General features: G+C 31.4%; 1 protein-coding gene across 4 annotated transcripts in view; it reads right to left on the bottom strand.

The window, feature by feature from the left end:
* LOC145935822 (uncharacterized) overlaps positions 1 to 15,518 on the bottom strand; it is an 86,374-nt gene that overhangs the window by 68,114 nt on the left and 2,742 nt on the right. For all 4 annotated transcript variants that reach the window (XR_014425287.1, XR_014425285.1, XR_014425286.1 and 1 more), the window contains exons 3-4: positions 13,898 to 14,087; positions 11,346 to 11,480 (exon numbers count right to left, since the gene is read on the bottom strand). Coding sequence is in view for 1 of the 4 variants with exons in the window: in XM_083037455.1 (XP_082893581.1) it covers positions 11,346 to 11,480; positions 13,898 to 14,050 (288 nt within the window). In the remaining 3 variants the exon portion in view is untranslated. The remainder of the gene's footprint in view (positions 1 to 11,345; positions 11,481 to 13,897; positions 14,088 to 15,518) is intronic.

Raw genomic sequence — 15,518 nt, 5'->3', positions numbered from 1 at the left:
AATATCATTTTAGTTTTCAGATGAGACAGACTTCAGATTTCGATTCACACAAAATGCGCTTGTTATCAAATATAATATAGTACAAATATATCTTACATCTATTAAAAATTCAAATTTGAACCTGCCTATTTAATAAGGAAATTTTTAAAAAATAGCTTCTTATACTCTTTAAAAAATGCATCAAAATGGAGTTCCCTCCCTTTCTCTCTCGCTCCCTTTTTCTCTCTAATTCTGTCTCTTTTTCTTTTGCAGTGAACCCTTCAATTACCGCGACGTTTATAGTTTGCGATCCCTCGAGGCCAATGTTCGTCAATCTAACAGGGTTACTCGAACAGCGGTGGAAAGTTTTGATGCAAAGTTGCCAGTACAGAGGCTGACGCGAGACTACTCCCATTCGCTGTGACAATGTAATTTCGTTATCGTTCCAATTGGTTTCTCAGCATGAGGTAGTTGCTTAAACGTGCAATTACGTATAGGAATCAATTCTCGGAACTACAACAAAACGCATCCACCTCTCTTTCCCGCCTCGAAAATTTTATCAACGAAGACACGAGAGAATGATCTCGCACCCCATCAACTAAACGCTGAAAAATCAATACATACACAATGTGATATTTATTTTTATAATATTAATTTTTTTCAAATACTATATGTGGACTCTTCTCTTCTCTCTCATCCGCCAAGCTTTATAATCAAGTTAGTCACGACATATTTATTATTTAGTATTTTTTTTCTACATTAATTATGCATTTATTTAATATATTTTATACGAATAAAAAGAACGACTCAATTCTTTTTAAAGATAATTTTGTCGATAGAAAGTTAATACAAGTAACGATTAATTTAAATAATTTTCGTGGCATCATGAGTATGTTCAGCACGTTGCGCGACGATGCGCTAATTGTGCTGAATTATACATCGCTAACATAGACATCGCAATATACTGTGCACTGTTAACACTGAAACATATCCCTGTCACGCCACATTATCGCATGCATCCGACATGAAATTTCCACGAAACCAGTAGATCTTATCGATTTACCAAATTAGAAGAAAAGATCCTATGTTACGTATATAAATATAATTGAAAAATAATTATATATATGGTGTATAATACTGATGATAATCGATTAGTAATTCGGGAAATAACATTTTCACATATAATATATGTTTAAATATTTTATCCTTATACCGTAAAAAATATAAAATACTCTTTAGATACAGATAGTGTTTTCTTGTCGTTTATAGATCGTTATGTCGTTTAGAATCGAGAATCTTTAGGAGCTCATGAAACCCATGAGATGGTTTTTCTATGGCTAACGCTTGAATTAATGTTTCGCGCCGTCACTGTATAATTAAACCGACTTGACGACGCTCCTAGCAAGCAGTTTCTGAAGTATCGCGCGCACAAAGAACCAGTCAAGGCGCTTTGAGATCGCGAAGCGGTTTCCTCTTTCCGCCATCCCCCTTCGTCACCGATGATTAAGGATTCCCTTTCTATAATTAACGGATGCGCAACACGAGACACCCGCCATCTAAGTATCCTCGTGTATACGATTAACGCGGCTAGACAGATATGCGTACCATGGATTCGAGGAAGCGCGCACCCAGCAACTTGGGATCCCTCCAAGGAGCTCCGCCAGGACCAGGACGTCCCCACAGCGTAGGATGCAGCAGCTAAGCACACGGCGCCGTCGCATATTAAGCAGTTTCCAAGGCTTATTTCCTCGATCTACGTATACGCGGGATCGTCGGGTCGTATCAGAACACGTGCCCACTCGCGCTCGCTTATCCCTATACTATACCTGTACCCCTAGTACGGTGTCATCATACACGGGATTCAACAGGGATTCTAAGACGCTCGCGGAATCTCGCATTAGAACCTCATATGCATCCGATTAGCGGCGTAGTCTAATTTCTACAACCCCGTCACGTAATCTTGAAAATTACACCACCGAGAAGAGCGGCAGCACACGGTGTGTTTGTGCACGTGGTAGCTATTGTGCCAATCTCGCCAACTAATATCTTCTCAATTCGTGAAACAAGCATGAGGTTGATTTCCTCCCGCCCGGATAAAATAATAATGCGAATAAATATTTCATGAGTATCTTCTCGAAATATCTGTTTCAAATATACTCGCAACAGATTATATTTTAATTTGATTTAAGATTTAAGATTTAAGATTTGATTTAAGATTTAAAAATAAAAACCGATAGTTGAACCAATTCTACTTAATATGTAATCCATTTTTCATCTCTCTATAAAAGTATTTTGAAAATCTGTTGTAATGAAACAAAACAAAACATTTAAATCATTCAAATTTATCCATCTTCTCTTGGTCAAAGCTTAAAAAAGAGACCACTGATATTTTTCATTTAAATAAATTTAAAAATCCATTTTCGCGCACGACGCTGGACGACGGTATCGTTAAAGCGTTTCCGTTTCACGACTATATGGAGCGTCAAAAATTTCACGACGGACCTGTAGGCGTTATAGGAGAATCGACTTTGTGGAAGTAGCGTTTCTAGTTCTACGTGATCGGAGAAATCGACTATACGTCTCGAGAGTTCGAGCGGATACGACGTGTTCGGTCCCGGCGGCACAGCCGTTCTCTCGAAATTATTGCCACGAGAAAAATGCCTCGTGTCCAACATACAAGGAAAGTCCATTACGAGATTTCTCGTATTTGCTGCCATGACGAGTCGATACCGTGTCCGACAATAAAGCTTAACTCATTTGAATATAACTGCAATTCCCAATGAAAGAATCGCCGTATCCTTTTTCGTGGATTTATCCGTTCCGAATACTTTCTGTTTGTTTTGTTTTTTTTTTTTGCCTATAGTTAAGAAAGCTAATGGATTATTTGCAGCGTATCCCTTTCTTAAAAAAGGCATGTTATTGACATTGTTATCGCTTTTCCGCGATGTTGATTAGCTGCTTCGATTTGCGTTGTGCGTTATATTCATATAGCATCGAGAGGCTGTCATCGCGTGGGTTAGCAGTTTGACAAACGTCCAAAATAAAATTAAAATAATATACTGTTTTAAATAATATGATATAATACTTTAAACTCGATTAATATTTTTGACAGTTATCAGCTGATTTCTGTCAAAAAATATTAATCGCGGATAAATATTATAACATATTATATTACTTACAAAATATTATTATTTTGATTATAATAATATGTTGTAAATATTATAATATGTTATAATATATACTTATAATATATACTTTGTCCGTGATTAATATTTTTTGACAGAAATCAGCTGATAACTGTCAAAAATATTAATCGCGAATTTAATTAAAACATATTATTTAAAACATTATTCTATTTAACTTTATTTTGAACAAACTGTCAAACTGCTAAACTGCTAACTCTCATGATGACAACCTCTCGATGCTATGAATATAAGGCACAACATAAATCAAAGCAGCTAATCAACATCGCGAAAAAGAGGCAACAATACTTGCGAGAATCGATTTAACATGCTTTTTTAAAAAAGGACTAAAACAACACAAGCGCGCCATTCCTCGATTTTATGTTAAAAAGAATGATGTAGAAATCAGCTGATAACTGTCAAAAAATATTAATCGAGTTTAAAGTACTATAACATTTTATTTAAAACATATTATTATTTTAATTATAACATAATATTATTTTAGAATTTAATTAGCAAATTAACGCTTTAATCACTTGATGTATGTCAAAAAATATTAATAAAGCATTAATTTGCTAATTAAATTTTAAAATAATAATAGGTTATAAAATTTAAAATAGTAATGTGTTGAAAATCATATGTTATAATGCCTTACCTGCGATTAATATTTTTTGACAAAAATCAGCTGATAAGTAAGTGTCAAAAATTTTAATTGATTTTAAAGTATTATAACATATTATTTTAAATGTATTATAATTTTAAGTTTTATAATATATTTTTATTTTAAGATTTAATTAGCAAATTAACGCTTTAATCAGCTGATTTCTGTCAAAAAATAATAATTAATAAAGCATTAATTTGTTAATTAAATTTTAAAGAAATAATGTTAAAAATATTAAAATAGTGATATATGATGTAAATAATATATCATAGTACCTTATCCGCGAGTAATACTTTTTAACAGAAATCAGCTGATAACTGTCAAAAATATTAATCAAGTTTAAGAAATTATAAACATATTATTTAAAACATATTATTAGTTTAATTTTTATAACATATTTTTATTTTAAAATTTAATTAACAAATTAACGCCTTATTAATATTTTCTTACAGAAATTAGCTGATTAAAGAGTTAATTTGCTAATTAATTTTTAAAATAATATGTTATAAAAATTAAAATAATAATATGTTTTAAATAATATGTCATAATACTTTAAACTCGATTAATATTTTTGACAGTTATCAGCTGATTTCTATCAAAAAATATTAATCGCAGACACTGGCGGATCCTTGAGGGGGAGGGGGGTTAAACCTCCCCCTTGCAAATTAAAAGAAACAGTTTTGCTGAATTTGTTTAAAAAATATAAATAAAGAAAAACAAACATTAAAAAGCTATCGACGTCAGGATCCGCTAGTGTATATATATAACTATAAAATACACTGTAAATTATACTCATTACGCATTCAAGGAGTTAGTATAGATTAAGTCAGACATAGGACGAAATAATGAGATAATTTCATTGCACGAAAATAATTAGGTGAAATTCTTTATATCTATATAATATATATATATAATATATATTATATATCCATATAATGTATATTATATCTATATAATATATATTATATAGATACAAAGAATCTCGCCTAATTATTTTCGTACAACGAAATTATCTCATTATTTCGTCCTATGTCTGACTTAATCTACACTTAACTCCTTGAATACGTAATGAGTATAATTTACAGTGTATCTTATACATACATATTGTATAATATATATTATATAGATATAAAGAATTTCGCCTAATTGTTTTCGTGCAACGAAATTATTTCATCATTTCGTCCTATGTCTGACTTAATCTACACTTAACTCCTTGAATGCGTAATGAGTATAATTTACAGTGTATCTTATACTTTTATATATATATAATATATATATAAAATATATATATAAAAAAAATATATATATAAAAGTATAAGATACACTGTAAATTATACTCATTACGCATTCAAGGAGTTAAGTTTAGATTAAGTCAGACATACGACGAAATAATGAGATAATTTCGTTGCACGAAAATAATTAGGCGAAATTCTTTATATCTACATAATATATACAATATGTATGTATAAGATACATTGTAAATTATACTCATTACGCATTCAAGGAGTTAAGTGTAGATTAAGTCAGACATAGGACAAAATGATGAGATAATTTCGTTGCATGAAAATAATTAGGCGAAATTCTTTATATCTATATAATATATACAATATGTCGGATCCTGGGAGGGGGTTAAACCCCCCGCCCTACCCTTGCAAATTAAAAGAAACAGTTTTGCTGAATTTGTTTAAAAAATATAAATAAAGAAAAACAAACATTAAAGAGCTATCGACGTCGTTGATCCTGGAATAAAAGCTAATCATAAAACCAAAAATATTAAATAAAATAATTTTGCAAAACCTCCCCCATTATCGACGTCAGAATCCGCTAGTGATCGCAGATAAGGCATTATAACATATTATTTACAACATATTACTATTTTACATTTTATAACATATTATTATTTTAAATTTTAATTAGCAAATTAACGCTTTATTAATATTTTTTGACAGAAATCAACTGATTAAAGCGTTAATTTGCTAATTAATGTTTAAAATAAGAATATGTTATAAAAATTAAAATAATATGTTATAATTCCTTAAATTTGATTAATATTTTTGACAGTTATATCAGTTAATTTCTGTCAAAAAATATTAATCGCAGATAAGGCATTTTAACATATTATTTACAACATATTACTATTTTAATTTTTACAACCTATTATTATTTTAAAATTTAATTAACAAATTAACGCTTTAATCAGCTGATTTCTGTCAAAAAATATTAATCGTGTTTAAACAAACTTTATATAAAAATATTATTCTTTTTTATATAAAATCAAGGAATGGTGCGCGCTTGTATTGTTCTAATATAATCAAATTTACGATTAATTAGGTCAAGAGTCATTAGAAGCTAGGAATTTATTTGGATTAAAAAAAATATTTTCCATGTTACTTTATGAAATGCTGAAAAAATAGCATTGTGGTTATTCTTAATTAAATGTGTGAAAGATGTATAAAATAATACAGCAATATCATTCGAAATAATGATTTTTGATACATCTTATTTAGACAGCTAAATTGACAGCTTCTAAATTCCTATATATGTGTATAGAACAAAACCTATTAAGTTCTACACGCATCATCGCGTGTCCGACATTCATGCGATGACATTGTAACTTCGTGTCTGCGATATCGAAAAGGTACGAGGTCAAAGATGAGATATTATAATGAAAACTAGCGATATCGGCACTTTCGACTGATACAAAATCGTCGCGAATTACTGTCCATAATTAAAAATTATAAAATTACTATCGACTATTGCAGTTAATTTTTCATTAGTGCGCTATCAGTATAAATAAATTTATTTTAACATTATAAATTTATTTATAACTTTTCGAAAAACCGAAATATTCAAGAAATACTCTCACAAGCGCACTTATAATTAAATTACCCAATTAATTTATTCATATCGCCATCATATAGATCCACCATCATCATAAATATATAATATATAATCCTATTATTCCATTATATACATGTATAAATTTATCTCTATATATATATTATCGTAATGTATTTTTTGCAATTTTTTACAAAACTCCCGGGATAACTCTTTTAATTACATTAATAATTTAAACTAATTAAACCGCATTATTATTTGACTGTGTCTTCTTTCAGATTATCTATTCAGCATATAGACAAAGGAAGTAAATTTCTTAATCCCTAGTTAAAGTAAATCTCATCGGAATCTTTGTCGTCATTTCGATCCAACTTTGATTCTTAACATTGACGACAGGATCGACTTAACATCGGGCGTTTCTCGTCCCTTCATCCCATTTCTCCGACGTAGAAGCCGAAAACCCCATACGTGCCGCCTTTGCAATATTCAAGGCAATAATACAGGTGACTTCCGGCACCATTATACTATTCTCAACGCAACTGCGAGGTGGGTTGTGTCGTCGAGAAGTCGGGAGTAGTCGTATGTAAGTAATTTGCCTTTGTCCGAAATTTTATGGAAGTTATGCCTCTTGTGTAGCGATAAATTCACCTACTGACGATATTACGCGCTTATAACGATCGTAAGCGTATAAAGATGTAGATCTAATTGGCGATGCATAGAAGCAAAAACTCTCTCTTCAGTTGTGTGGAAGGAAACGTTTAAGGCGAGTTCTATAAAAGCTAAATTAACGGACCGATAGACTGCCGCCGTTCTATTTCCATTTATACGTCTGAAATGAAGCGAGCTTTCTTGCTTTTATCCGTCGGAAAAAATGCCTCGAGATATGTGTATTTTGAAATATTCGGAATAAGAGCTTAATACAATTAAACTCAGAATGATTATTCTTAATGCATCAAATGATGAATTTGCGCGAATTGCGTTATAAATGTCTTTACTCCCTTAGTCGAAGGTAAATGATGATACATTTTCCAGAATTTACTTATATGTAATAATGTAAAAAATCTTTATACATCTTTTTCGCAGCTCATGTGTATTGCAAACTATATAATATCATTAAGATTCAAGATTTCTTTTTTCGATTTTTTCAAGATAACTTTTTAAGATAACAATGTTATTGGATAATAATATTTCATAATGTATTTTAAAAAATCCAGAGAATTTTATTTTTAATTTTGTTAAATATTTTATATTGTTATATATTTTGTTTACTATTTTTAATTCAATATACTGCCAATTTCAGTCCACATGAGCACTATTGATATTCTTTCTTGCTTTTATCTATTTAATGCTTATAATAATCACATAAAGAAATTTCAATAAAAAATAAACTCAAATTATTGCAACAAAATTAAGAATAATTCCAATTATTGCAAAATGAATTTCTTTAAAAATTGAACGAATCTTGTTTTAATTTTGATATAAAACACAGATCAAAATTTTTATTTTAATAAAGAGATAAAAATACAATTTCTGTTTTAAATTAAAGAATATCTGTAATTTCAATTTAGAATTTTAATTTAGCAAACAACAATTTATCAAAAATGCACGAATTAATCATGTTTGAGCAAATTTTTCTATAACCTTTTTTTACATAAACATAAAAGAGAAATAATGAGAGCAAACGCGATAGACCGATAAAACATAGATAGACAGATATTATTTTTAAGATAGTAGTACCAGCGCAGTTTATTTTCTTCTTGAAAGGATAACGATAGATCGTACAATTCGTTCGAAACACTAAGGAAAAGACTATTTTTAGACGGTGTTATCTTAATACTTAAGAAAATTGTTGCTGTAAAATATAAGAGAGATAAAAATCACTGTTACGTTAAATCGGTAACCATTATCAGCCATTTTCCCAGCCAATGTGTGTATGTACACAATAACTTTGATTTTTGCTTTACATTGCGAATTGTTTATGAAATTATCATGCTTTAGTAATTGCTACAATTATTTTGATATTTTTTAATCGTTTTTCAGTGCATTTAGTCATGAAATCATTCCTAATCGCTTATATAAAATATTCTTTTTCGTTCTTATAGAGACCTAGAGTTTTAAAAAGTTGAATTTCTCACAATAAAACTGTGCGCTATACATTCATAAATAAAGAGTGTAGTTAGATCCTGTAATTATACTCGGACTATTTTTAAATCTTGAAAATTAACAACCTTTCATTTACGTATTACGCTCATATATTACATAGATAGACAATATAGATATAGACAGAATTAATCGCTGACAGAACAAAGCAAAAATGTCCATGGAATTCACCTCGCTTGTTGTTTTGATTAAACGAGCTTCGTATTTCCATGCAAATTTCCATACCTTTTCTTTACCGCGACATGAATGTACGACCGTATACAATTTTTTTTTTGCTCAGCATACACATTTATCAAAAGATGAAAGATGCATTTATATATTTTCCTGATTTCTTAAGCATACGTTAAATAAGAGCATATACGCACACAAGTATATAAATATCTTAAAAATAATATCTGGTTTTATCGGTCTATCGCTTTTGCTCTCATTATTTCTTTTTTATGTTTATGTAAAAAAAGGTTATAGAAAAATTTGCTCAAACATCATTAATATGTGCATTTTTGATAAATTGTTGAAATTACAGATATTCTTTAATTTGAAACAAAAATTGTATTTTTATCTCTTCATTAAAATAAAAATTTTGATCTGTGCTTTATATCAAAATTAAAATGAGATTCGTTCAATTTTTAAAGAAATTCATTTTGCAATGAGTGGAATTATTCTTAATTTCGTTGCAATAATTTAATTATAAATGTTTAAGTAGTTTATTTTTTATTGGAATTTCTTTACGTGATTATTATAAGCATTAAATAGATAGAAGCAAGAAAGAATATCAATAGTGCTCATGTGGGCTAAAATTGGCAGTATATTGAATTAAAAATAGTAAACAAAATATATAACAATATAAAATATTTAACAAAATTAAAAATAAAATTCTCTAGATTTTTTAAAACACATTATGAAATATTATTATTCAATAACATTGTTACCTTAAAAAGTTATCTTGAAAAAATCGAAAAAATAAATCTTGAATCTTAATGATATTATATAGTTTGCAGTACACATAAGCTGCGAAAAAAATGTATAAAGATTTACATTATTATATATATAAGCAAATTCTGGAAAATGTATCATCATTTATCTTCGACTAAGGGAGGAAAGACATTTATAACGTAATTCGCGCAAATTCATCATTTGATGCATTAAGAATAATCTTTCTAAGTGTAATTGTATTAAGCTCTTATTTCGATGATGGATATGAACATTGAAAACACCCAGCTGTTAGAAAATCTCAATTTCCCGTACTTTTAGAGAATGTTGAACAATAATAATCGTTATTTATGTGAGTTAGAGAGAGGTAGATGATAATGCAATTAAATTATAATTATGCTTTAAGAGAGCTTCTCAAGATTTCGCAGATATACATATTAACTAAATCACGCCTTTACAGATTATGTGTCACTAAATAATTTTCACAAAATTCAGTTTAAACAGTTACTATTGAAACATTAATGACTAAAAGAGTCATTCTACTTTCTAGTCAATTAAATGTCTAGAAATTAACAGAATTTATATTTTTTAACAATTATTAAAGTAGTAATGAATCAACCGCAAAATATATTTGCGACAATAGAATTTACTTTGCAATATATGCAATATAATATATATTTGCGTTATTAAATATTATTATTGAATATTATTTTAATAAAAAAAGAAATAGAGAAGGGTAAGGGAATTATTAATATATGTATTTCTGGCGGAAATGAATCGGGTAAAGTGAAATTGCTGCTACTTTGTAGCTACTCTTTAAAGCTGATGTCAGACGGAATATTCTAATATGTGTTCCAACGCAATGTTGTATCACAATCTGTGCGCTACCTGAAAATTTCGTGCGGTACACAGCGTTGCGTGATGTTATTTCCTAATGCTTGTGTGCCTTCATACATGGTCACACATATGTTTATACACGTGCACAGATTTAATAACTCGATTTGTACGTAACCTCGACTGTGCTCGGCAACCGAGGCGCGTACGTTGAAATTAAAGATGCATAATCTTTACAGTCACAGTATAATTTCTATAATAATTTTTCTACGGAAAATAGGTCCAGTTTTTCAAGTTTTTTTTCCGGCGAAAATTTAATTAATCTAGATATCAAAAAAATTGTGCATTACAAATGTATAACTTCTATCTTTTTTTTTCTTATCTTAACATTCACATATTGAAAAAGTCCATGGAGACAAATGGATCTGCTCGCTTGCGCGACACGATCAGTTTAAGTTCTCCGAGTTCTCTCAAACTATTTAACTCCCATTTCCTATTCAGGAAATTGTCGTCTCAGGAGCTGATGCATAGAGCGAAAGCATTAAAAGCGCGACAACAAATCTTACCGTACGTGTAACGCCGTTTTCGCATGCATCAGCACGACGTGCGTAAGCGACAAAGCCTGAAAGTTTTCAGTAACGTGCACGCGATCGTCGCTGCGACTGAATCGAGGCAAAGTTTCGCGGCGAGAGATGCGCCGATAGTTTAAATGAAAGGAAAAATGATGGTTACAGACACAAGTCTGTCCCAAGTGGCTTTACCTGACCATAACTGTGACATCTCCTCGGCAGCTCAGGCGGCTCCAGAGGTACGTTTTTCTTCCTTAGAGTCGCCGCACAAGGCGCGCCACCACCTGGTTTACCCCAGGGCGAGTAACTGGCCAGAATTTTCTGCAACTGCAAGGAAAACAATTAAGAATATAAAGTCGCTGCGCAAGTCGAGCTACATCAGCTGATTCAGGCTGTCACACGTTCAATGTTTTTGTTAAATTTTTTTGTTGCGTACATATATCGTAATAAATTTCCTCCTTACTTAAATTTCTACACTGAGAGAATTTTCTCTTAGAAATTTACCCTGAAAATTATGGTAGTCTTGAGACAATATGATATGGAAAGAATTTTATGAGAATTTCTCTGATTAATATTTATCACAATAAAAATAATATCTATCACAATAAAATATAAAATATATTTGATTAATTTTATTAAACTGCATAGTAAAATTAATCAAACAAATTTTATTGTGATAGATATTATTTTTATTGTGATAAATATTAATCAGGGAAATTCTCATAAAATTCTTTCCATACCATATCCCACGATTACCATGATTTTCAGGATAAATTCTAAGAGAAAATTCTCTCTGTGTACTGTAGTATTAAAAAATTTTTTACAAAAACATTGCGTGACTTATAAAAAAAGATACGACTTTAGGAAATATTTAAATACGTCTGATATAATGCTAAAAGTTAAAAATAACTTTTAAAACAAAGTAATTTAATCCTTTCTCTAGAATTAGAACGTTTGAATGCATATTAGGTGTACTTATAGCATGAACCCTTCGCGGATAGAGATGGGATTAGCTCTGAGCATATCGGTCCTCCTTGATAACATTGCTAACGCACTTACATTCGACCGCATGCCCTTGCACCAGACCGCGACTACACCAGATTCCCGTGTAATAAGAGATAGAACCGCGAATAATCCCTCGCCTGTCATTATTAGCATGCCGGTTGCGCCAGTAAATCTCCCCATCCGCATGCAGTAAATACAATTTAATGCGGTCGATGTGTGTATATTAACGCGATACGAAATAATCACCGGAGCAATAATTACGCCGGGATTTTCATCGGCATAATTTTGAGTGATTGGGGGAGGCGAACAAAATATATACGTACGTGCGATGTGCGTTACGCCGAATTGAATCTCGTGTATTTTTACAATATATTCCATGCGAATTGTTATTTTCACAAAGGACGATAATGAATGTAACGAGCGTGCGTTCTGCAAATATTTAGGACCATCCCTGCGGTGATGATTGTGCATCATCGTTATGTTACGTCAATACCAAAGTGAAATAGGGAATGAAGAGACTGCAGGTAGCGAGATTTTAAATGACGAACAAAATTGGCATAAAGCTATATTTTAAAAAATTATAGAAACAATTCGAAAAAAAATTGTTTGTCGCATTTGTTATAAAATTGTAAAAGCATATAACAAGACTAACATTGCGATAATATAAACGAAAAATTGATACAATTTAAACAAATCATTATCATCATGTTTTGAAGTTTCAACGGTGCTTGCAAATTTTTTCAAAGTTCGTATAGATGTTTTTTTTTCGCAATTCAAAGCAAATATCGATCTTATTTTCAGTTGCGATTTATATTCGCTTACAATCGCTTCCGGAAATTACCATTAAGACGCGACCTCAATGCACACCTTAACAAGCTGTACAACATTTGTTATAACAAGTTTGTAACAAGCACGGGGAGACGAGAGCGTGAAGTTTATGTAAAGTGCAACGATAGAGACCGTGATAGATTATTGGGTTATCTTTCGCGGCTTGTTTCTTAGGATAGTTAGGCGGAGATTATGCAAATCTACTTTAATGGGATACTCGTAGCTTTATTACTGTTCGCTTGCACGTAATTTCTCGTTCCAAATTCAACGACGCGTTGCGTAAAACACTGAAATAAGCGCAACTAGGTCAGTCACGTCAACGTCGAATAAAAGCACTGTCTTCAAAACACCTTTATTATAAAAAGGGATATATGCATCATCATTTGATTGACATTAATATTCTATCGTGATTCAAGCTTCGCGAATAACTTTTATATCAGAATCACTTCAAGATAATCATCTCTATTTAGCATTGTTGATCATATTTTAAATATTTATTTGCTTCTAAAAATTCTTGTTTTCGACCTTTAATTAAATATACCTGAACCACACAGTTGCCGTTTATTCCATTATTACGTTACATATCGGAAATACACAGGCTTTGCTGTATAAAAATAAAATTCTCGGTTTAGCGAGCATTTCTGAAATCAAACGTAACGTTAAATTTGAATAATCCGGTTTGAGCTTTTGCCGCGGCGCAAAAGGATTAATTGCGAAATCTAGGCAACCTCGCCTTAATGACGTTCCGGTTCACCGTCAGGGCCGTATCTCTCTCACGGTTGACCTTTATCCGATCGGTAACAATGGCAAGCGCGAGACAATGATGTTAAGGGGCGGTTGCCTCTAGGGCAAGTGACATAAACGATAGCAACACGGCCAAGCCAGAGAGAACGCCCATTTATGACACATACCTCACGTTGTTCGCGATGCTTTTGACGTTGCAGCTCCTCCTTCCGTCGCCTCCACAACGCCGTACCCTCCTGAACGACCCGACATTCGCGCTTTCTCCTCGCGTCCTCTTCGACTTCCGGCTCGTACGTCGTCTCAGGAATTTCCTGCGCCATTTACGTACCTGGCCCACCACCAGCACCAGCCTGACGGCTGAAAAAGAAGAGAAAAAGAAGAATGGAACAAAGGTGCGGCTGTGCACGACAATAGCGATGTGCGCGAGGCGGACCTCCTCCTTAAAAAAACATATCAACTTCGAATATATCGAATAAAATAGGGACGGGAGCGACATGTACAAGCCGCATGCCGCAGCACGTGGGTTCTGTCATCATTCGTTATCGATTTAACAGGATATTGCTCTTCTCTCTCGGGAGACACACGCCGCCCGTTGCACGTAGTCGACGGTGTAATAGAAGTGCCAATGCTGGGACACCAATGTTGTAATCGCGAGACATTCGGTTTTATATATCGTTTCCCGATATATAAAACGAATCGCGAAACTCACCTCCGGCTCCGTTCTGCCCGCTTCGCGCTTTGTTCATTTATTTCGTCCTTTCCAGCTTATGATTTAATTTCACGTATCCCACTGCGAAATGACGCGTTTGTAAAAGGAAGCGAGACATATAAGTATATAATTATGGATTTAATTTAAATCGACATTTGAATTACGAGTGTTTGTATTAGATCTTGTGTGTTTTTTAACAGCATTTTTTCCATCTTTCGTCGATATGTCGAAACATCATACAATATGTATAAATATATCTTGAAATTTTTATTATTAAAGAAAAAAGAGGGAGAAAACAACATAGAAAGAGATGCAGAATGTGCAATCGAAAAGCACAAGCTTATTGAATTGGACCGTTATAAATAACAGTCGCCAACTTTATATTCAGATCACGTTTGATAAATCACTTTTATCTGTCACACGAATACAACAGTTATATAACTTTTATTGTATATTTTATTGCTTCTCGTCGTGCATATCAGATTGATATCTACGCTGCAATAACTGTAAAACGTATTTCTTTACCTCTACAACATTAAGATAAGGTGCTATTCTTAAATTCGAGAATATCAAATGCCACATCCAACATGTCGAATAAATATTTAGTTTGTACAATTACATTTCAATTTGAATTAAACAATGAAATATGTCAAAAGTTGTAAAATATATTGTGTCACTTTTGTAATATCCATTTTATTATCCAGTCAATTTATAATCTAAGTTATTGAATTAGCAACTGACTATAATCATATATATAATAATAGAAAAGAATAATTTTCACAATCTGTAATCGGAAAAATTATGCATGATTTGTATGAAAAAAAAAAAATTATTTATCGGTAAATATTCATATTATTGTCAAACAAAATATCTCGAAAGGAAGTGCATTTTGCCACTAATTACTAAAGCTACAATCTGATTAACGTTACTAATGCATTGAGCATTAATAAATTAAAAGGAATTTTTATTATAAAGTTTTTATAAATGAATTAATTTAAAAAGAGAGAGAGAGAGAAGAAGGAAGAGAAGACTGTTTGTTTAAAAAATCTATAGAGAAATTAATTTCAAATAAAATAAAT

This window comes from Prenolepis imparis, unplaced genomic scaffold, assembly GCF_030444845.1.
Source record: "Prenolepis imparis isolate NDT839.2.m4 unplaced genomic scaffold, iyPreImpa1.0 SCAF_1, whole genome shotgun sequence".
NCBI lineage: Eukaryota > Metazoa > Arthropoda > Insecta > Hymenoptera > Formicidae > Prenolepis > Prenolepis imparis.
The sequence above is the reverse complement of the archived record's forward strand: the minus strand, read 5'-3'. Positions and strand labels throughout refer to the sequence as shown.